The sequence below is a fragment of the Haemaphysalis longicornis genome, unplaced genomic scaffold, assembly GCF_048455015.1.
Source record: "Haemaphysalis longicornis isolate Haplotype H1 unplaced genomic scaffold, Haemaphysalis longicornis Haplotype H1 scaffold_435, whole genome shotgun sequence".
Lineage (NCBI taxonomy): Eukaryota > Metazoa > Arthropoda > Arachnida > Ixodida > Ixodidae > Haemaphysalis > Haemaphysalis longicornis.
This window is the reverse complement of record NW_027526374.1, coordinates 40,875-64,140: the sequence shown is the minus strand read 5'-3', so window position 1 is coordinate 64,140 and position 23,266 is coordinate 40,875. Positions and strand designations below refer to the sequence as shown.

Genomic DNA, 23,266 nt, shown 5'->3' with positions numbered 1-23,266 from the left:
TCGGGGAATAAATTGCCCGTTTCTCTCGCATTCGTTTTTCTTGCTCACAAGGTTCCTTGCGCGTTACGAACGGAGGTGCAAGTTTTTTCGGTTTTTTGCCTGGAAAATCGGGTGCGCGTTAGAATCGGGAGCGTGTTAGAATCGGGTAATTACGGTACTCGGTGATTGCTACTAGTGTGGTGGGATCGTCACGGACCCGACTAACATGTTCCTGTTCAGTCGCAGGGGCGGGATCCTAGAGTTAAAAGCTGGTGAGGATTACGGCCGAATAATGGACAAAGCCAAATTAAGTGGTAAAGATTTGGTGTGCCTTCACGACTACAGGGGAGGGCATCGGCGCAATTCGGATCCTGCTGGAGCTGTCCATTTATAAATAACGGATCTTATACAGCAAAATCTGTGTGTGCATGAAGCACAAATTGTTAAAAATAACTAATCGACATTGGCAACAGTGTGAGTGGTAGCACGCATGATTACTGATATCAAACTGCGCCCTGATAGCTTCAGTGCAGGAACTGTGGTCAATAGCCCTGTACAGAAGACATATATCAAATTCTTCGAGTACTTCAGAAGCTGTACAATCCAACTATTACTTAGACTTTGGTTTGTCTAAATTTTCGGTATTGTTTCCCTAAATTGTTATGACCAGCAGTGCAAATTATGCAGCATTCATGACCGATTGTAAAACGTGTACGTTTATGCTAGTGTCTTTCTTATCAACGTATCACCCTTGCAAGAACGATTCACATCTTCCATTGCTGTTAACAAAATGTCAATGTTTTCCTTAGTGGCACTGTTCCTGATAAAGAATTAATGCAATGAAGTTAATGTTAACGAAATTTAATGTAATAGTGCTTATGAAAGTGCCAAAATGTAGCAATTCGGGTGTAGGAAAAAATGGTTCCGGAAAAAATGGTCGCGGAAAATATAGTTCCGGAAAAAATGGTTCCAAAGCCAAGGTAGGAAAAAATGGTCCCGGAAAAATTGGTCCCGGAAAAAATGGTCCCAAAGCCAAGGTAGAGAGAGAGAGAGAGAGAGAGAGAGAGAGAGAGAAACATTTATTGCACTAATGAGCAGGATGTTCTTAGGGCCTACACCCAGTATCCTTAATCCAAGATGCCTTGGAGCTGGCCGGCCGTCCGGGCGCGTTCCACCAGTCGGCGCTGGTCCGAGAGCTCGGAGCTGGTCAGCTGCTCCACCCACTGGTCATAGGCTCATAGGTAGGGTTGGGAGTTGGGGTTACAGTGGGGCCCGTTGGCACTCCCTACCGCATGGTATAGTGTGCCAGCAACAAGGCAGGAGTTACAGGTGGCAGAGTATTGGGTGGGGTACATTAGGTTTAGTAGGGTATTATGGGCATGCGAATTGGTTTGTAGGCGCCGGAAAGTGGTTTCTTCGTCTCGTGTTAATTGTGAATGGTCCCAGAAAAATCGGTCCCGATGCCAACGCAGGAAAATGTAGTCTTGTTCGAGTAACGCCGGCTCTTGGAATAATGACCGTTTGTTTTACCAAACTTCAGGTTGTGTTCTTTTCATTGCCTCTCTCACATTTATTTTCTAATTTGCCGTTACACTAGCTTAACCGACAGATATTTACATTGACGTCTCAACCACATGCGGCATGCATAAATCTCAGCACATCTGTATATTTCAAATTCGCACGTTGTGAGGCAAAGAAAAATGATGCTAAAAAAAGTTGATCGTGCACGAGCTGGGAAGTTTAAGACGGAACCGCGCGCCAGGACATGGCGCAAGCCGAGGAGCGTGAGCCCGAGATAGCGCGCCATGAAAGGAAAACAGCTGTACGGGAGAAGTGTTGGAGGAGGGCTCTAATAGGTGACCGGTAAAAAGCGCAAAGGCTCATGGGTGCATTGTTTTCTCCCGCGGAGAGCCGCCACTTCCGGTTCGGGAGCTCTCCTGGCCTCCCGTACGCCGTCGGCTTTCACGCGCGTGTGTGCTTGTTTATCTGTTTCCGCCGAAAAAAAAAAAACCGCTCATACATTGGGAATTCCATAAACAACGATTGACCCTACTAGAGGTTTATCTGACAGGTAAGCACCCTGTGACAAGTAAACAACACGCACACACGCGCCTGACAGCCGCCGGCACACGCAGGCGTACGGGAGGGCAGGATAGATCTCGAACCGGAAGTGGCGGTAGCAGCGCGCGCCGGGAAAGTGAAAGACAGTGCCAAAAGAGGGTAAACCGGTGCCGCGCGGCCTCGACAGGTGAAGGTACCGAAAGGGAAAATAGGGTGCTCCTGGTGATGTTTAGTTAAAACGAGCGTTGGAGGGGGCCGCCCAGGGGGCTGGTCAAATGTGGACGGGCGCGGCCGTAAATTTCAACATAAAATTCGAGACATATCAACAAAAAATACGATGCTTTCGCCTTCACATTTTAACTTTTTTCTCACGCTCTTTGTTGCTGTTTGTTGCTTTTGAAAGTATTTTTTTGTTCATGCTTTGGCTTTCAATATTGCATATCTTAAATTTATTTACATTACTACAACCATTCACGCTATACATCCTGGGCACAGTTTCTGATACATACTTTTATATGAATTTTTGGCAGCCTTGGGAAAGTCAGAGGGAAAGGTCAAGAAACACGAGGCAGTTATCTCTGAAAAAAAAGTACAATGTATTTACAGTAGGAAGTCATTTACAATTTGAAGTAATGTAGGAAATTACTTTATTATGCTCGGCACTTAAAAGCGAATGGTGTGGCTCACACCGCGAAGGAATTGTTCCATCGTTTTCGTTCCTTGGGTGTACCCGGCGCACAAAGCCTGCAGTCGGCGCTGCATCTGAACCTGGGATGACGCTGTGCGCGTCTTCGGCGGGGCTCCCACGGCCTCTTGTGCAATTTTCGCAGCTACTGATGACAACTCGCTGCGCAGAACTTCTATGGCCTTCCAGACACTGGGATGACTGTGTCCAACTAAACTACTAAATCGGCGGTTCAACGCCTCCCAGTCGTCGTTTGTGCGGTGGCTGTCCTCCACTGTTGCTTCGTGAACGTTCCACTCATCACAGGGAAACCTCGGAGGCAACCGCCGCAGGTGGAGTCCTCAGTCAGGTCTTGTAAGGCGCCGAAAGCTCCCGCTGACGTAAGTGGAATCAAAGTACTCGGTGAGATCACCGGCAACGCTTGGCATCAAAGCACTAAGAAGTGGCATGCCATCTTCGACATCATCCACCGGCAAGAACGCAAGTGCATTCAACAGGCCGACAAAGGTCCGGGACGAATCATATTCCATGTAGGAGCTCACCAAGCCGAGTTCTTGAACCTTGCGCCACGTGCTTTGGCAGAGGTGAAAAAAGCATGCCTTCGTCTGCGCGTCCTCACCAAGTACTGTCCTTACGGCGTCCATTGCACCTTTCTCAAAATCGGTTATGACCACATCAGGTGCAGGGTGCAATCCCAGGGATGCACACTCCGAAATAATGGCAGTGAGGAGCTCCTCGTAAGCCTCTTGAGTATTTCGTGTCTTGAACGCGTACGCCACAGACACGATTCCTTCCCCCAGAGGAACGAGAATTATACGTATAGCTGCAGAAATCCTTTGGGGGCCTGATCAAAGTTCCCATCCATGAACCAGATGGCACTTTCACTCAGCAGCCTTAGGCAAGGCACGGTTGCAAAAATTAACAACCTCGGGTCGCTGTCAGGTCCGTTGTCGTGGATAAGGAACTTTTCTGGAGCAATGCCCCCCGTCAAGGTCCATGGACCTACCATCTGAAGGTCGCGGAGGGAGCTTGGCGTTGGCGGGTGGGAAATGCACCGCTGCTGCCGAATCGCTTTCTTCATGCTGTCCTCACTCTTGAGCATCACCTTCTCCTCCGCAGTCAACTGCTGCGTTGCCTGGGACACGACTTTTGCAGGGTTTTCGCTGGAAATGAGAGCAGTTGTCTTCATACGTAAACTTGCTTTCGCAACGTTAATGGAGGAAGTACTAGGTGGGTGATCATGATCTGAGCTCATTGTGACGTCTTCTATGTGCGTTCAACGGTGATCACTGACCCTTTGCAGCCTTTAGCACGCTTCACGCAGCGCCACCGGAACCCAGCTGCTACTTCCCTGTGCCGGGTATACACATAAATCCTTCGAAGAATAGCTTGCGCTGGTCCTTGTTCGAAGTGATGACCTCCATCCTGAAACATAGAGCAGAACCAAATCTATAATAATTTGTTAGGCGAGTTGTTGTGTCTAGCGGGTAATTGAAAAGTGGCATCGTGTCTGCTTGCTACACCGCAAATGTATCCTATAGACGGTCGTCATCTGCCGTCCCTGCCGCGTAGCACCCTCTCATCTCTCTTCCTCCGATTCCTCATGCTCTTCCCTCTTTTTTCGCGGATGCTGCCAAATGGGCAGGGTAGGAATCGCGCAAAAACTGCGGGATTAGAAAAATTGGGCGAAGACAAGACTCTGGATTACGTGACCACGAACGCTAGGGCAGTGTACATGTAAATATGTACAAGTTGCATAGTTTTGATTTCGTCGGATCATAACTGTAAAATTTTCTATTTGTTCTATTTTTTTCTATTTCTATATTTTTCTATTTCTCTCGTGTCGTTGTTATTTCAAATTCTTTTCGACCAATTCGTTACTCCCGCCAATTCCACATTTTTGCTAGAAAGCAGGGCGTGCCATGGTCCTCGCTTTAAGGGGTACTCGGAAATGAATGCTATACATATTTATAAAACATGTTTTAATGCTATCATTGAACACAAGAACAATTCCCAATGAAGAAAGAAAACAACACAACGACAAAAAAGGTAGGTCAAAATGTATAGGGGTCGTTTTGCATGTGCGATTAGTTTAGTGAAGTGGCCAGTTACATAATGTAAATGACGTGATAATGAAAGCACCAATACCACTATTTCGATAAAACGGACGCAGGTGGTTCGATAAGACGGCATTCTTTAAAGGTATCCAGGAACCGGGCCGTGAAGACGGGTACCCGTGAAGACGAAATGCAATTTAGTTTAAATTTAACAGAGCTACCCTTTGGTAACTCATTCAGCTCCACTCCAGTCCCGAAAGTAGTTTTCTATGCCAAAAAAAAAAAAAAAAACGCAAGGAATATAGACAAGCTTTCCAACTTCACGCTACACTTCAGCATTGCCGGGAAAATGAACACTAAAAACAAGGTATCAGTGTTTATTTTACGTTAGCACTCCGATCAAGGGAAACTCGAAGCCCCGCTACAGTCGCCTGGTCATGCTAATTGGTGACGGCCACCAATCCCACAAACATTTTGTGGCATTATAAAGAGCCGGCGAGAAAGTTCCCAGTTAGTCAGCGCTGCTTCATCTATTTAATTCTTCAAAAATACGTAGCATTCTTCGTTCAGCACCCCCACACCCTCAACCACGTAACGCCTTGCGTTTGCCCAAAATTGCATACTTGGCAGAGTTAACAAATGCCGTGGTCATACTAGCGAAAATGGGGCGATATAAACAGTTGGCTGAATCTGAAAAAAAAAAAAAAAAAAAACTACGATTGAACAAACACAAAGGGAATATTGGGCTGTCAGAAGCCCTAGGATTTAAAGGTATCACAGAGGAAGTTAACTTCAAGGCTGTCGAGGGGACGAAAAGAAGATTAGAATGCTGGTGGACGAAAAGCAGAGAGGGGAATATTGCCTAGGACAGTTACCACTTGTAACAGAAAAAAAAAAGTATTTTGTGCCTAATAAGCTTTTTGTGCCTGCCCTAAGCAGCGCTAGCATTGAACCAAAAGTGTAAAACATAGGTATATTAGTCTTTTTTGGTAAGATGACATGTCATCACCCCGATACAAAGGGGAAACCAATAGAAATCATCATCATCATCAATAAAATACTGATATCATAATATGAATCATATATCTTCCCAATAAATAATCCCGAAAAATAATGGAAAAATAAAAAATAAGATCTTCCGGAAAAAATTCAGAACTGAAGGACTGGAAGATGAATGAAAGGATCGTGAAAATAGGCCAACGTAGTAACACCGTGCATTTGTACAGAAATACATAAACGGCGAAGTCAACGTATTTAATTGATCTAGTAGTGTAAGTTTAGTACGTCGTTTTTAAGATGAAAGAAAAGGGATCTTTAAAGCAGTAAAATTACGCGGGGTAGTTAGCTGCTTTTTAGGCAGTTTTGGCATAGCCAAATCTGATTAAAAACATAATGAAAACATGCGGCGTAAGAATGCTGTGCATTAGTAGACGCTTCTCTGAATTTCTACATTATTTTTTTTTTCAGTTGCATTAAAATTGGTGTCATTTTTATCGGGACAAGACAGTCTGGTTCAAACTTGTGTTTTGTCTGCCTTATTCTTTTGAATTTGACATTATCTTGCAATAGCTACACATGGCTTTGAGGCGCACCGCGGTGGACGGCTGCAACATAACTTAGGCGAAGTCGTGGGTTTTGAAATATGCGACAAATGTCGTGCGCAGTCTCGCTTCCCATTCCGTGGTAAAAATACAGCCCCTTAAGTAGGAATCCCAACTATGACCTCGAGTCGATGAGTATCTAGACAAAGAAGTCAATCCGAAATTAGATACATTTGTGATCGGCATCAGACAAAATTATGAATTCTCCTAAAGTCCAGTAATGATTTTTCTGGGGTCTTATGGACATTGTCGTCCTGACTAATTATTAACGAATGAAGTGAAAAAGGCCCTGAAGCCAACTCTTCGTCTTTAAAATAATTTGCGGAAACATATATTTTATCAGCTTTCATGTAAGTCTAAAGACAGTTCAGAAAGCTTTTCATAAAATTGGCATAAAAGGAAAGCAATGATAACGTAATTACTTACCGTTTGAAAGCTGCTGATCCGAAGTAGAGCCTCGTTTCGCTGGTCAAAAAGGGCAAAGGAAAGCGCTCCGCCACCGGCACCTTCAAATAACCGCTACTAAGAATAATAGCCCCAATTAAAGCAGATATTAACAAATAAAACGTTTATACGTAGTTGAAAGACTGCAAAGGCACGCGCGCAGAGCTTCAAAATGAAGGTTGCGAATGGTCAGGGATTTACGACTGCTTTATTTATATTGTTGCATGCGGGGGTCTTGCAAACCTCTACGGCCGTTGAAGGGCAGGGGAGAGGGGGGGGAGGGGTGCCCGTTTTAACGTCCGTTCACGCGCAGAGTTGCCCCTGCTTTGAAATTACCCACTTTCGAAAGCACCGCATGGGCTGCACCCTTTCCTCTTTTCCCGCAAAAGTCAGCTTCTTACAGGCTAGGGACTGGGGGCCCCGCCACTTCGTGGCGAATGGCCCTGCGCTGGCAAATAAGTAGAAGAAATGGGTTTTTGGGTGGGGGGACTTGTTTTGGTGCCGCGCGAAAAAAAAAAAAGCAATAAACAAGCTATACATTTTCTGGCTATTGTCGCGCAAGGCCACGGGGGGAAGGCGAGGGGACGGCCTGAGGGGGAACGCACCCGCTCGCGCCGTAGCAGAGTGCGCGCAGTCAGTGACAAGCTGACGCACGGGCACACTTGAAAATAGGAGAGCACGGCTTTCCGACTGGACTGAAGCAAGGTCTCGAAGCGTCTATCCGTGCATTGTCCATCTCCCCGAGGAGTCGATGGCGGCGTCGGCGAGGGAAAGGTTAGGCCCCTCCGCGGGGAAGACTAATTGGCGCGCTGTCGGGAGGCACCGTCACACACGAACACAACATTCCTTCCCCCCTTAGAAGAGCGCCTGGTAGCGGTCAGGGGGGGGGGGTCGCTGCCGTGTGGATTTGCGTAGGTCGACGGCCTGGGGGTGCGACGAAGACGGGAGCTGGCCGTCTACACATGTGGTTGTCGGCGTCGCAGCGGCCCTTTCCATAGTGAGATGCCAGGCCCTGTTGACGGGTGGTGACGCATAACTTCCTTCAGAAGGGGCTTGTTTGCTTGAAGACGGCCTCAGCTGGCGGAGCCGATTGAGGTGCCGCCGAGTTGTCGGAGACCTCGACGAGCCACGACCGCAGGCCAATCCGTTTTTTCACGGTCGCTGGTACCCATCCGGCTTGTGTTGAAACTGGCGGGCGAGCACGCGTTCTCCCTTTTGTATCCCCCAGCTGCGCGGTGGGTCAGGGGCATCCTGTGCCGCCTTTGAAGATGGCTGTGGTCGAACGGCCTTGAGAGGATTTCTCATTTCCCGCGAAAACATTAGCCTCGCAGGGGTCTGGCCTGTGGTATTTTGCACTGTTGTGTGCTGCTTCAAAAGGAAGCGGGCCAAGCGTCGCTGTAGTGACCCTGTCTCGTCCTTGCGAAGTCCCCTCTTCCACGTAGCGTAGCGTTCGGCTTGGCCGTTTGTTGCTGGGTGGTACGGGGCGGATGTCACAGCTGTGATGCTTTTTTCTTGGTAGAATTGCCTGATCTCTGCCGAAACAAATGCCGTGCCGTTGTCTGATACGTTGCAAACAACGCACGCAGGGTGTCGATGACTGCCGTGCTGCGTCGGCTCAATCACCTCCTGCTGCTCGAGCTTGCGAAGCTCTTCGTCGTACGCCGACTGCATGGCAAAGGGTACTGGCCTGGCTTTGAGAAATTTGGGGCTGGCGTCCTGGTGGAGCTCTAGGTTGATGAGAGGTCCGTTGTGACCGGGAATATCCTTAGCGAAGACCGTTTCGTACTTCTTTTGAAGTCGCTCCAACAAATCCTGTCGCTAGGGGGATCCGGACAGTTTATCGAACGCCGTTTTATCGAACGCCGTTTTATCGCAGTCGTTTTATCGAACGCCGTTTTATCGAACGCCGTTTTATCGACGGACGTTTTATCGAAGCCGTTTTATCGAAAGTGTTTTTCTCGGCCTTTTCGAGTAACAGAATTTACAGTACGTTTTTTTAATTTCCTCCTCGCTATGTAATTTGCAAATCTTGTCTCCACAGCAGGCCTATTTAAAAACATTTACAGTCTGTCGTCTAGTTGACTTTTATTTCCTGCGTGTTTTTTTTTGTTTGTTTTTGTGATGCGCGAAATATGTCACCAGAATTTTTTGCTGTGTTCATTGCGCAACTGGTACTGCGATAACGAATCTCCTTGTGTCTCTATCCCCTCTGATCCGAAGCATATCACGGCATTGTGGCGTATTGATTAAAATGCCTCGATATGCTTCGTACGTTTTTGTATAAACCGCTTTTGTGTGGACACATAATCTAATTATTTCGCCGCGTATGTTGTACATAAGTAAGGCACTTCTTGGCGCTTGAGGGTCCAATGTCAAAAACCTAACTGGAACGCTAGCAAAAGTCCCTCCCGATTTCTGCATTCCTAATTCTTAATGGGATCTGAGTTCAGTTGCTAAGGGGTTACCAAGCCTTGTACTACTGTACTCGTTGCCTTGCATGAACTAACGAGAAAAACGTTAGGTACAAAATTGCCACCGTACTGCAGGTTGGTTCGTTTTCATCTCCCTCTGGTTGCACCCCAGCATGTCTGCTGGGGTGCATGATCTTGCCTTTTTATCAGAAGGCATAAAAACAGTAAGATCAAAATAGTAAACACCGAAAATGGAGAAATCATGAAGGTCTACTCAAAATACAGCGTCGTGACCCGATTACCTCTAAATAAAAATGGAAAAATTAAAAAATGAGAACGAGAAAGACTATGGCCCGTGCGATTACCTGAACAAGGCACACAAAAAACCAACAAAATGCGCTGCCTGGTCGGGCGTGTTCCTCCAAGGCCACCACGAAAACGTAAGGTTGGTGAATCAAAAGAGGGGCTAAGAGTGTTGACGCAAAAGTAGAAAATTATACGAAATCCTGTATTTTTTTTTATTTGAGCATGATTAACAAAAACGTAAATTGTGATGGGATGGGCAATTGTCCAGCTGTACTAGCTTACGAGTTTCCCTAGTGCGAGATGACCTCTGACGACTTGTCCTACTTGACGAGTTCACCTATGACGAGTTGGCTGTGACAGGTTCCCTTGTGACGATTCTCCTAGACTCCACCACCTCTGTTGGGGTCTCACTATCACTGTCGGAACCCCCCTGTTCCAGTCACATAGCACTAATCTTTCAGAAGTTCTTGGCCCAACATTTCTCCAGATGCAAACAATGTGACCCCAAGGTCCGAGTAGGAGTCGCGGGTAAACCACGTGACTAGAACAATTGTGGGGTACAAGACTCTGGATCACGTAATGATGAACCATGGCGCAAGGGATATATTTTTCAACACTAACCTACACACGCCGATACACATCTAAGGAATATTGCGCACGGGATTCGGGTTGGTACTATAGGGGCAAATTCTCTAATATAAACAAGGGGGTCATACATGCTTGAGTGAAATCAATAAAGACTCCAAAAATAAAAATAATTTAATAAAACAAAGGTTATCGAAAACACTGTAAAGGCGCGTCAACATATATAGATAGGTTTTTTATGTAATGCACGGCAGAGACAATGTAGGAGGAAGGTTACTGCAGGTTAGGTTAATGCGATGGCCAGTTAAACAAAATAAACCCCGAAAATTACAATGCAAGCCGCAAAACCGCACTTTCGATAAAACGGACGTAGGTGGTTCGATAAAACGGCATTCGATAAAACGGTGTTCGATAAAACGGGCATTTTTTCGATAAAACGGCGTTCGATAAAACGGCGTTCGATAAACTGTCTGGGAACCGTCGCTAGGGGATATTGTCCTCGGTAGCCTGGTTGATACCTCCGATCGTTATCCCAAGAGCGTCGAACCAATTTCGGCCCAAGAGGCTACATCCGGCCCCTCGCACAATAAGTAGTGGTAGCTGGCAGGTTGTGCCGTTGAAGCAAACGCGTTGGCACTTTCCTAGTGGCAAGGCCTGCCCTGACCACGTTCTCAGGTGCGTGTCGTCGTCGAGCAAGATGGATGCATGCTGCTGCCAAGTCTGGTGATACGTCTGTTCGGTAATGAGCATACATGCTGCTCCGGAATGTTAAAGAATGCCTGGGACAGTCCGTGCACCGAAATGTCCGCACAGAGACGTCTTGCACCGAAACGTCTGTGCAAAGTACGTGCACCGTAATATCCAAGCACCGAAATGTCCTCAACTAGATGTCCAGATGCAATTATAACGATTGCAGGTTGAATTTTCGCGAAACCTGCATTATTCTGGATGTGCAGGCCGTGATACAGTTTGCCATTTTCCGCCATTTTTTTATATTTTTCTTATTTTATAGTTTTTTCAAAATTTCGTTCGACCAAGTATATCCATTTACGCTATTATAACGATTACATGTGAACCTGTCGCGAAATCTGCATTATTGTGGAAATGCTGCGCGGTATACCGTTTGCCATTTTCCGTAATTTTGTAACACTCTTTTTGTAATCCACACGAACTAAAAAAACAATCAGTTATTCGAAATTGTCTCCCGATTACTCGGATTAAAATTTTTAATCGATGCTAAGCCCTGCCATCCACCCATTCATCCATCCATCCATCGTCCACCGATCCATCCACCAAACCGTCCGTCCGTCCGTCCGTCCATTCTGTCTACCCAGTTTCCTTTGCTAGATATTATCTTCCAGAGGCGTTCACTTCTGGCCCATATATGAATATTAAAGTATCCCCTCTCTTCCTCAATCCTTTAGCTGAAACCCAAAGGGACAAAATCACAACCGCAACAAAGTTCACATCTGGCTAACTTGAAGGGAAACATGCCGGCCAGAGCATGGGACAGATTGTCTCTGGGACCATTTTTTCCGGGACCATTTTTTCCGTTTCCGAGACACTCATGCAGCTGTAATATTTCGCAAGGACAGGACAGTTTGTAAATGTAGTCATGGTTAATTGGCTGCCTTTCTTGTAATCCTTACTTGAAGCACCGAATCGTGTTTTTAGGTGTAGAGCACCCAACTCAATTGTATACCCTTCTGTGTGTTGCAGATGTTGCAGAACGGCCTTTCAATGAGAGTGTTTGCTTTCCGGAACGTATATAATAGCCACATGTACGTGAAAGCGTCCATCCGCGCGCGCGCACTTAGAGCACCGAGCCGAGCGCTTATGTAGGAACACGATGGGAGGTCAGCGTCAAATTGCAGGCGCGCAAGAAGAGCGCGGAGAGCTCAGGGGCTCAGGTACAAAAGGTTAACTTCTACCACATGTGCGTCTGCTTCCCCAGCGCCGCAGGCCAGCCCCGCGCACGGAGCGAAACCATCGGCCGCCCGCAAAGCAGCCGAAACGAGGGAGGGGGGGGGGGGGGGGGGGGGGGGAAGAAGGGGAAGAAAAAATGCACGCCGCATGAAGTCGCGCACATAGAGGAAGTGACGTCACGGTGCTGCGTCGCTGCTTGGGGGGGTGTGTGGTCGGCCTGGGCCCCTACGGGATATGGTTTGGGAATATGCCCCCCGGTAACCCGGTGGTGGTAGCCGGATAAAGGACCGATAGATGCTCTTTCCTGGGTACTTGAAATTTCATGCGTAATAAGTCCGAAGGCAACAGCACGAGTGACGGGTAGGCATGCCGATTGTTGCGCTCCTCTAACTGTTCCTACTGGCCAGATTATACGCCAAGGATACGACATGGCGCATTGGAATTTTGGTGTTTCTTGGCGTGCCGCGTGGTACTAGCGTTGTGAAACAAGGGCGTGAGTGCATGCATAGGTGATTTGAGAGACGTTGTCTATCTTGTCTAACCTTGCATCTCATTTCTTTTGTTTTTCGCTATCTCGGTCCGGTGAATATATTTACCATTTTGCTGAAATAGTTGTTACAGATATCAGTGGAGTTTTGCAAAATCAAATACTCGCGCCTTATTGTGCACAGCTAGATGAAGCGTAGAGTTACTGAATGGAAAGGACGTGTGGCGCCATCTGTGCCAAGCAAAACAAAGTAAACGCGTACGCCGACGTACACGCCCAGTGTTAAAGCATGCGCTGTAAACAACCAGGGCACAAAACACTGCATTTATCGGCCCAGCGCTTTGCACGAACTGCGACAATGCTGCGGCCCAGCGACTCAAGGACGCACGCCTTATTTTTCGTCGCTTTTCAGAAAACGCGGAAACAGTGATTTATGGCGAAACTATTTTCGAGTAACTGCCGCCGCGCGGAGCAACACAAAATGGCGTACGCCGCTGTGCACCGCCAAAGTAGATTGCGCTGCTCGCGTCGTCGGTGTCCGTGTTGCTCGTAATGCGGTGTTTTCTCGGTTCGAATAACCGTTGCCTTGTGTCGTGACGCGATGCGCCTACACTGACGCTACCATGAAGAAGATCTTCCTGAAGCCCGTCGAAGGCGGCCAAAAGACGGTCGAACTCAAAATCGGCAAAACCGTCATCGGCCGGGGACCCCTACTCGAAGTAAGCCGTCGATTGCTTCTTCCAAGCGCCTGTTTGTGGTGAACTTTCTTGCAGGTTGCACGCTCTTGCATCGCAACCAAACCTTCGAACGGGCATATCGCTACTTCCTCGATTGCATGCAGCGTAAAACGTACGGGAGTATCGCCAGTGAAGCGCCCGAAGTCCATTACGCGGCGTCCCCAAAATTTTCATTTTACTTTTTTTTTTTTACGTTCTTCCTTCACGGCAACAGTGTGGCGGGTGACTGACCGGCCAGGCTGGGCCGAAATAACGCTGCTTGAAACGAACGATCGGTATAAGGCGCCACGGCCCGCAGAATGCAGAAGTTTTGCCGGACCCGCCCGCGAATTTTGGCTATCGCCGAAGCCTCGGAGCGCTGGGATAAGATACATTGAACGCGCATGGCATTTCAAGGCTCCTACGGCTGTGTTCTTGACCCCCGCCGATACGGACGCTTTTCGAGCAGAACGTATTCCGTGCACGCAGGTCCAAGTTACCGGCTAGCCGCCCGCCAAAGTTCTGGGATGGGGTAATAAAACGAAACGGGGAATAATAACGGCTCGTACGCGATGAAAGCCGCGTCAACTTTTTTCACTCGCGCGTACGGCATCGCGGGAAACTATCGTAAAAGCACGCGTGATTGATCGCTCCATGCCGGCGTGTGAAAGTAAACACTCTTTTCATATTTAAAATAACATCGCCTGCTGAGTGCTTATCTCTGTTCTTGTTTTATTTGTACAGTGCAGCGACAAAAAGGTGTCCAGGAATCATGCCGTCTTGGAAGTCACATCAGAAGGAGAAGTCCTTCTTACACCCGTAAGCATTTTGTGGACAACTTCAAACATGGGGGCACCTAAAACTTGGAGCTGTGCCAAGCTTGACTCATTGTTTGTTATTCAGATTGTCTGTTGTTGTCACACTAATTTCCTGAAGTTTTAGAATCCAACGTCGTTTCAGAAAACGGTGTTTGGAACTCGTGGTGGTAGAAAACAGCTTGTGTGCTTGTGGATGTTTCAAGCTTTATTGAAAAAAATTCTCCCCTATAACTTCGATTATGAGTTGAAATTGAAAAGTATGAGTGGTTTTGGTTGAACTACTACTACTAGGAGTGTCATATTAGCACTTGCATAATGCAGTGATAACAATCTTGTTGAAATGGGCACTGGTCACACATATGAGTCATGAATAAACCGCAAAATGAGCCACCTATATTTTTCGTCTCACCTATAGAATTTGTGTAATTTGTATGACAAAAACCTTGTGTGCTTCAAGCAGAAAGTTCATTTCAGATATTTCTTCCATTCAATAAATATGTACAAATTTCAGCAAGGTGGCCGGAAAATTACTGCGATATCAGGCAAACTTCATGGGAAGAGTTTGTCACTAGCTAGTGCACTGAATGATTTGGGCTGTTTTAACAAATGCGGTAGATATAAGTTTTACTATTCTAAACAATTTGTAGCACTAAAATAGTTACGTTAAACAAAATATCGGATGTTATGTGGCCTGCAACCGTTATTTGTACAAAAGAGACAGAGGCACATATTGAACATTTGTCATTTGCTCTCTTCCTGTAGTTTTGTGGGTTTTTGCTTTGTATAGCATTGGGAAAAAGAAATACACATTAGTTGGTCCGTAAATCATGATAGGTTATGGTGAAAGGCGTCTTTTTTTTTTCTTTTTTGCTCTTGCCAATGACCCAAAGGGCAGTCGCGAGCGGAATGTGCGCACGTGTCCGCACCTGGCAGGCGTGAGAGGTGATAAGACCTGACATTTGACGTGTCCTCGCGTAATTTATCACTAGTACATTTTTCTGTGTACAGTCTATCTTATGCGTGCTTTTAGATAGAGAGGTCACAACTTATGAAGTAACAGGACAGAATGGGTAATTACGATTGTTCGGCATGTTTGTTTGTGGGCCTATGTAAGCTACCTATGCAGCAGATAAATGCGGTTGCGTATTGCTTACAAGTTAAACATGCCAGCAATCTGGTAAATTTCACCGTGGGAAATTGCCGGCGTTTCGTCATCGGCAAATCGGTTGGGAAGAAGGCGCATGGGGAACACTTTTGAATGCAACTTTTGAGTGTTAAAATTGCATGTAAGTCTACTGCAAAAACGTATGATATGACCTATGCACGGTATTCTTTAATTTGGTGAGGTCATACTGAGAAGCAAGTTTTATAAAGTTGTGCTTGCAAATGCTTAGCATGTAATGTTATGTTAAAAGTGATGTATCTAATTTTGTGTTAAAATTAGGAACTGCCAACATATCCATCATGTAATTTATTTATTTATTTAATTAGTTACTTTCAGGTACAAGGGCATTATATAGGAGGGTGGTTGCAAGGCACATAATATAAATACAATAAAGCAGACATCTAGTTATAGAAACAAGATAAATTCACTTTATTATACAATATTGGCTAGAACACCATGACAAAGAGTTATCATTGATTGGTACCGTTTATGCAAAAAAGCTAATTCCAGTCTAAGAACAAGGGAATATAAATGAATGAGCATAACTTACGGACTTTGTCCATATAAATACGGAAAAAGTAAGGAGTCGAAGTCTGTGACAAGCTTCTATTACACGCTGACATCATTGCAAATGGTGTAATTGCCAGAACTGCACCAACTGTTTTTGCAAAAGTTGTTAAAGTTTAAGTATGCACTCCAGGGGCTGAGACTTTGTCAACAAGTTTGTGCAGTCAGATGACTTTTTACCGTTCTATCGCCTATGTCAAGTGGCTGGTCGTTTATACCGGAGGGTTCCAAACGTTCCTTCGTTTCCAACTTAGTTCTATTCATTTCTGCATTCAATGCTATCGCATTTTGCCGGGCCACTTGGCGATTCACAACTAGGGTTTGGGATTTTTGCAGCCCTAACCATTAGGTTGGTCCAGAAAGCAATACATTATACCTGTGCCAAACACACACGAAAAATGACATTAAGTGACAAAATGACATTAAGGCCTTAAGATACTGAATGACAATAATTGGGCGGGTCATGCTACACGCGAAAATGCAAAGGCATTAAATATGTCAGGCATCATGGTGGTAATGACCAAAAAAAGAAATGCACTCATTTTAGAAGTTTTTAACATAGATAAAAACGTCATACGAGGGTTAAAAATGCTTTTTGTGAAAGAAAACATTATAAGGAATAGTGTTTTCTAAAAAATGGTGTGAGCCGTTTCTAAAAGTGTCTTCAGCAGCTGCCATCGCCTGCCAGCGGTAGCCAAATCCAAAAAATTTAACACGACGAGTAACACGGTGTTCTGCCTTTTGCCGCTGTTTTAGTGAACTCCGTCTTCTTCAGAACTTCGCCACCAAGAGTGCACAAAAAATCGTCTTATGTCGAAGTTCAGCTACGTTTCCGCATCAACATTCTGGTGCTGATATTTTCGTTTGTTTCATTTGGTGCTCATCACGTTCGAGAGTAGGCATATTTAAGCCATTCGGGAAGGTGAATGAGTTGTGCGGAACTCCTTAAACCAAAAGTGACATTAGAGCGAATGGCACTAAATTTTTGCATGTAGCAACGAATTATTGGCATTAAAATGTAAGGCATTAAGCACCTAATGTCTTTTTTGTCTGCGTGTGGCATGTGTATAACACTGTTTCCAACTCAGCCAGAATGTCGCTATTGAATCAGTGAGTGAAAAATCAGCATTTTGCATTGCTAAGCAGTGCTGAGTCACTGCATTGGTGGAGGCCCTGAATGGTGCTTGGTGTTTTGTTCTGCGGCATGTTACAGGTTGTGCTCTAGACTTCGACTAAATGAACAAGCTATTGCATTGTTCAAACAGCGCAATGCAGCCACAGATAACAGATGTATAGATTCGCGTCACTCGCTTTTTAATGAAATGCTGCCCTTAAAGGGAATCTCTAATTTGGGACCATGTCAGTTATTCCAACTTATTTTCGCTTAGTCCCGATGTGCTAAAAATTTAGGTTTATGTGATGCCCTATACACAGGAAGTGTTGCCACAGCCTGCATCGCCATATGTATGAAGACAGTCATTTAAGGAAAATGCCACCTACAGACTTCTTGTGTGGTTTTTGTTGTGGGGGAGGGGAGAATTGCACTGGGACTGGCAAAAAAAAAAACATGGGGTGGTGCTTACACACTTCAAACTTTACTTCAGGTGACTATCAGTCACAGTTCGTAATTATTAGTCACAGAGCCTGGGAAAATTAGTGCAAGATGCATAATAGGTGAGCAGTACGTGAACAGCATTGAAGAGAACCTTGTGCGGTGTCCTTACTGTCTTGTGTTTGTCTTGTTTTTGTGCTTTTTACCTTCCTTTAATCCACACAAGCAGACTGGCAGGTCTGTTGACCAGCGCCAAAATATCCCTCATTGAGGCCATTGAAGCAGAGGTACAACAAAAGTGGGAGCCTCTTCTTGCCTTGCCGTCATGTCCCTTCTCTTCCACCGCACCTTCCAGACCCACGTCAACCCGTGCTTCTACCAGGCGCAAAACAAGGGCCCCTCCAAAGTCCTCAAGAAGGACAAGCAGCTGCTGCTGCACTCGGGCGACTCCATATCGCTGCTGCCGACCAGCTACAAGTACATCGTGGAAGTAGTCAATGCGTCAACCTCATCACCCATGTATGTCGTCGCGATGTCCACTCTGTTAATCGACCAATCAAGTTGCAATGCACCAACTATCCGAGCAGTGTAGTCAATTAAAGTACAAAAACTGGGTTGTTTTAAATTTTAAAAAAGTACACGTTTTTTGCCTCAATGTCTCGTTAAGGTGCTGGGAAGAGAAAATACAAGTTTATTATATTAAAAGGACGGCTTTGTCCTGATAATAACCAGATATCAGGAAAACATGGAGCAGGGGTGACTGTCTATCTTGTTTGTGCAATTGGCTACCGCCAACCAAAGCCGCTGTATTTTGTTGTATTTTGTAGAAGTTGTAGAAGTAGAAGTAGCCGCTGTAGAAGTTGTATTTTGTCTTCGTGCCCCTTTTAAAGGACTGGCCGCGACCTACCGCGGTGGTTTGGGTGCTGTGCTACTGTGCACAAAGTCCAATTGAGGGCCACTTTTCTGAAAAAGGGGTAGAAACAAGCAAAAAAAAAGTGCCCGTGTGTTGATTTTATTTGCGTGTCAAAGCTCTCCAGGAGGTGTAATTGAATCTGTAGTCTTTCGCTACTGCACGCCTCGTAGCCTGTGTGAGCTTCGGTATGTAAATCCCTAAATTTCAAGTTTTCTTTTTGAAAGTACAGTTCGTGTAGTTACGCCACACTTCATGTTACTTGATAGTAGAAGGGCGAGGGAGTGCAGTTTTCTAACTAATATTTCACGAAAGTCGATTGATTGTAGGGTTTAACGCGCCAACGCTACGCAGGCGATGAGGCGCGCCGTAGTGGCGGGCTTTTGACTGATTTTGACCACCTGGGGATCTTTAACATGCACCGAAATCTCGCACACATGGGCGTTTTTGCTTTTCGCCTCCATCAGAAAAGCAGCCGCCGCGGCCGGGAATCGAACCCATGACCTCGTGCTCAGCAGCGCAACGCCTTAGCCACTGAGCCACCGCGGCGGGTGTTTCATGAAAGTCACATTTCGTTGTGCCTGAGAGGGATCTATCCTGGGAAGCATGCGATATATGGCTGGGAATGGAAAAGGGAGAAGGGGCTAGTCTGTGTGTCAACTCTGGGAACCTTTCTTCTGTGTTTTGGGGACTTGCAGCTCATTTTATGTAATTTGATCATCTGTAGCATTTTTTTTCTTCAATTTCCTCAATTAGTGGTCTAGGACTGAACTAATGAACTTATTCTGTGACTACACCCAAGTTCAGCCAGTGGGAATAAGCAAAATAGCGAAGTGTCTCCAATTTGGGGCCGTTGGAGATTGTAGTAAACCTTGTGCAGCCTGATTTCTTTAGCTGTCGTGGTGGCTTCGTTACTATGCTAACAGGTTCGGAGCCAGCTTGTATCATTGATATCAAAGGGACTATGAAGACAATGTACCACATTGTTCAGCTTGAAACTACCACCCTTTGATAACTCACTCAGCTGCATTCCAGCCGCAAAAGATGCTTTTTTAACTGAAAATCACAAAAAATATTGGAAACTTTCAAGCTCCTCGCCACAGTGACATAAAACGGAGAGAAGGGACATAGTATGCACCTGCATACTGTAAAACACGGTTGTCCATGTGTGAACTCTATGTTAGCGTGCAGGTAATACCGCTAAACAAAACTAGAGGACCCCTACAATTGCCCAGTTGTGTTTTTTGGCTGTGGCTTTGGTCTGCGCCTGCCAATCGTGCAAACCAGATTCTGTGATGTCATAAGGTTTAAGCAAAAATGTGGCTGTTGAAACAGCACTATGCCATGTGTTTTAATGGAGATCTCCATTATTTTCTTGCAGTTTGCGATGAAATCAGGTGCATTGTTATTCGGACGAAGCAGTCTTTAAATCAACCAAACTTACATTAAGTCTTCGTGGCCTCTTTAAAAGCTCATCGCATAAATCTTAGACATCATTTGTGCGTACTTCGTAGTTGTGTTGGGACCAACTTCTCTGATGGGGTTACATTACCAATGCCTTTTTCTTGTCTTCATTCTTTACTGGTCCTCTCATGCTGTCTTTTTAAACTGCTTTGCACAGGTTCACTCTCCTTGAGAACTGTAAGGTAGCCTGTACTTTTTTTCCCCCTTCACTTTCTTCGTCAAGGGTGTGGTTGCTTTAAAATCACTCGATTGTTGTACACGCGATGTCCAAATTGCAGATCCCAGGACCTGAAAGCGGCCAGGTCAGCAGCTGATGCCGACAACAAGGACAGCATCGGTGAGAACTGCGCATTGTTGCTTTTGATTCTCGTGCAGTCGATCTAGCGAGCATCCCCTGATGGCAAGAGTGTTGTCATGGGGTGTTACAACACATGACACAATGCATTTCATAGTTGTCTTTTCGTTGTTTTTGGTATACTCGGTGACAACTTAAGAACGGCACCGGAAGTTGCCGCTGTGCCTTATCACCGTAGCCAGATGTTTCTCCACGCGGCGCAAGTAGGGCGTTACTGGGAATATTTTGAACGTGGCGTGAGCCGTTCCCGTGATTTTTTGGACTTAATATGCTTATAAACGACTCCAGTGACGACAAACAAGCTGTGTGAGACAAGGCAGACGATATCACACATTCATAGCAGACCCCCTTTCAAAATGCGCGTGCACTGACGTCACGAGTCCGGCGCTTTGGTGGAGTGATACACTACATGAGGTGGTGCCGTTCTTGAGTTGTAACCGAGTATAGTGTTAGCATCTGCAGTAAAAATGCTTTGGTAAGGATACACTTAGCGGTTTTAATGGTTGTAGACAGCCACTTTGTCACGGGCTGGGCTCAATTGAAATCATTGTCGTAATTAAAAAAAAATTACTCCGACTACAGTTTAGCGTCATTCCAATGAAGAAAACAGCCATTTTCATGTGCTCTGCACCTAAACTGTCGTAGAATTGGTACTGGAGGAAAAAGGTGAATGCCAAACTTTAGAGGATGCCGCGTACAAGTGTGATGTCACCTTGCTAGTTTGTGACGCAGCTACAAAAGTCATCTGGCACTCTCTCTTTTTAAGCCTTATGCTTCAGCTTCATAACTTTAGGCTGCATGCTTTGAGCTTTGAGCCTCGGAGACCATTCTTACCTAAATAGTGATATGTGGGATTGCTTGAGTTAAAACAACGTATCCCCATTGCAGATAGGAGTTTGTCTAATACTGATAGAGTTTCCCAGCATAAACAAAGGTTTTTTTTTTTTTTTCCCTTTCTCGTTCTTGAACCATTATTCAACTCCTGAGGTGTTCTGGTAGGAATGTTCAGCCCCTGCGGCGTGGGGTTGGGCAGTTGCATCAGTTCCATTCTTGTTGTGGGGCTGGTTGTCTTCTTTTAGGTTACAAGAACTCTGCAAAGTTATGAGCAAAGTATTATTTAGAGGCTAGGAGCTGAAGTAGGGCTTGGTCTCATTGCTTGCCCCCCCCCCCGCTCCTATGCTGAAGTTTGTTCATTCGATGAATTTGCACACTTTGTGTTGCCGACAAAAGAGAACAAGTCCATTTTGATACAGAAACCGGGCCGGCAGCTTCATGTTTAAACACACTGCTGAAAGTTTGCCGTGTGGATTGGCTTGGATTCGTTACTGCGTTTTCTAGGTTGGGCTTGCATGTACTGCTACAGCTGCTCACGCTGCTCACTTAAGGGAAAGCTGCACTTGTTATCATAGAATATGATGCATGCCTGGCTCCAGGCAAAAGTTTGGCCATGTGTGTGTGTACTTCGCGATGCATGGTCATAATCATCATCATCATCATTTTGGCTCGGTGCTCTCTAACCAAAACGTAACCGGCTCGTCACTAGAGTGGGGTTGAAACAGGGCGGTTCAATGCATTCATGTGAGACAGACGAATAAACAAGTAGATAAGTAGAACAGATGAATATGTGAGTAGAGTAATGAGCCGTTAGAGCTCTTGAGAAGTGGAGTCATCAGTGGTGTGCCATTAAGGAGCAGGTTTAGGACCCTTGTGTGCACACTGGCATGTGCATGAATCGTCCTGACAGCTGTCGTTGCTTTTCGTTTTCCTCCCAGTTTGTTCAAGGAGAGGGATTAGAGTGGCCGACCGTTTTTATTTCCGGACTGGCTGGATATTTCGGTCTTTCCTGATGAATCGTCAGTTGGCCCATAGGAGTAATTTTTTTTTTACTTCTCTTTTATTTGAACTATTTTTCGTTTTCCTTCAGGTTCGGAAAATCAATCGGCTACTGTAACCATAAATTTCTCGTTGTTCTGAACACCGCTTGTTGTTGCTGCGCGGATCTTGCAGCAGAAAAGCCGGCCACTGCGGTGATCCCCTCGGAAGAGGCCAAGAAGAATGGCAGCGCAGAGGAGGAGGAGGAGCACACTGCCAGGTCGGAGGCGGCCGCCAAGACGGAGAACGGGGACCGTGGCAGCTCCAAGGAGGCCAGTCCTGAGGCAGTCTCCAAGGCGGCACCACCTGTGAGGAAGGGCGGCGGGGGAGGCTCCGCGAAGGCGAGCGATGGCGCCACCAAGGAGGCATCTGCGAAAGGTGGGAGAACACTACCGCGCTGGCTCCTGGACAGCGCAGCCAAGACGTCGGCCGACGGCAAGGCTAAGGCCGCCTCGGGTGGTCCACTGAAGGGCAAGCAGCAATCTGGTGCTGGTGAGTTTGTGCACTTTGAAGGGCACTTTGAAGGGGTGGAGTGCATTGGGCAGGCATTCTCGGATAATGAATGGCAGCCTACCATTGTCACTGAAGAAGAAAGTGTATGACAGCTGCATCTTGCCAGTGCTCACCGAGGGGGCAGAAACTTGGAGGCACACTAAGAGGGTTCGACTTGAATTGAGGACGACTCAGCGAGCAGTGGAAGGGAAGACGATTGGGGTAAAATTAAGCGACAGGAAGATAGCGGAGTGGGTCAGGGAGCAAACGCGGGTTAAGGACATATCAGTAGAAATTAAGAAGAAATGGACGTGGGCGGGGCATGTGATCCGAAGGCGAGATAATCGTTGGTCATTAAGGGTAACAGAGTGGATCCCTGGAGAAGGCAAGCGTTGCAGGGGGCGGCAGAATGTTACGTAGGTTGATCAGATCAAGAAGTTTGCGTGGATATATTGGTCGCAGTAAGCGAGGGAGAGGGCTAATTGGAGATCTATTTGAGAGGCCTTTGCCCTGCGGTGGGCGTAGACGGGCTGGTGATGATGATGATGGAGGGCAGAAAGGGCTGCTGTCTCTCCCCTCTCTGTCTTTCTCTCTGTCTATCTCTATCTCTCACTCCACCTCTCAAGCACCCTCTCTACCCCCTTCTGTCCCCTTTCTCCTCTCCCAACATCCCCTTCTTTTCTCCCTCACTCTCTCTTCCTCCCCCTCTCTATTTCCCTTTTCCTATGCTCTCTTTATGTGTTTGAAAGAGCTAGCTTGTGGTCACCCGTCCAGCTCTATTCCACAGATGAAAGGCGTTTTTCAACCTAAACA

The 23,266-nt window shown here is 46.2% G+C and overlaps 1 protein-coding gene across 3 annotated transcripts in view; it reads left to right on the top strand.

Annotated features, from left to right (window-relative positions):
- The first annotated feature begins 12,828 nt into the window (after positions 1 to 12,828).
- Positions 12,829 to 23,266, top strand: part of LOC144137677 (uncharacterized) — a 28,229-nt gene continuing 17,791 nt past the window's right edge. For 2 of the 3 annotated variants that reach the window (XM_077669616.1, XM_077669615.1), the window contains exons 1-5: positions 12,830 to 13,261; positions 14,003 to 14,077; positions 17,716 to 17,879; positions 20,013 to 20,071; positions 22,097 to 22,453. In XM_077669616.1, the coding sequence (XP_077525742.1) occupies positions 13,166 to 13,261; positions 14,003 to 14,077; positions 17,716 to 17,879; positions 20,013 to 20,071; positions 22,097 to 22,453 (751 nt within the window). In that variant the 5' untranslated portion in view covers positions 12,830 to 13,165. Of the gene's footprint in view, positions 13,262 to 14,002; positions 14,078 to 17,715; positions 17,880 to 20,012; positions 20,072 to 22,096; positions 22,454 to 23,266 lie in introns of all 3 variants that reach the window. The other variant, XM_077669617.1, reaches the window with a different exon arrangement.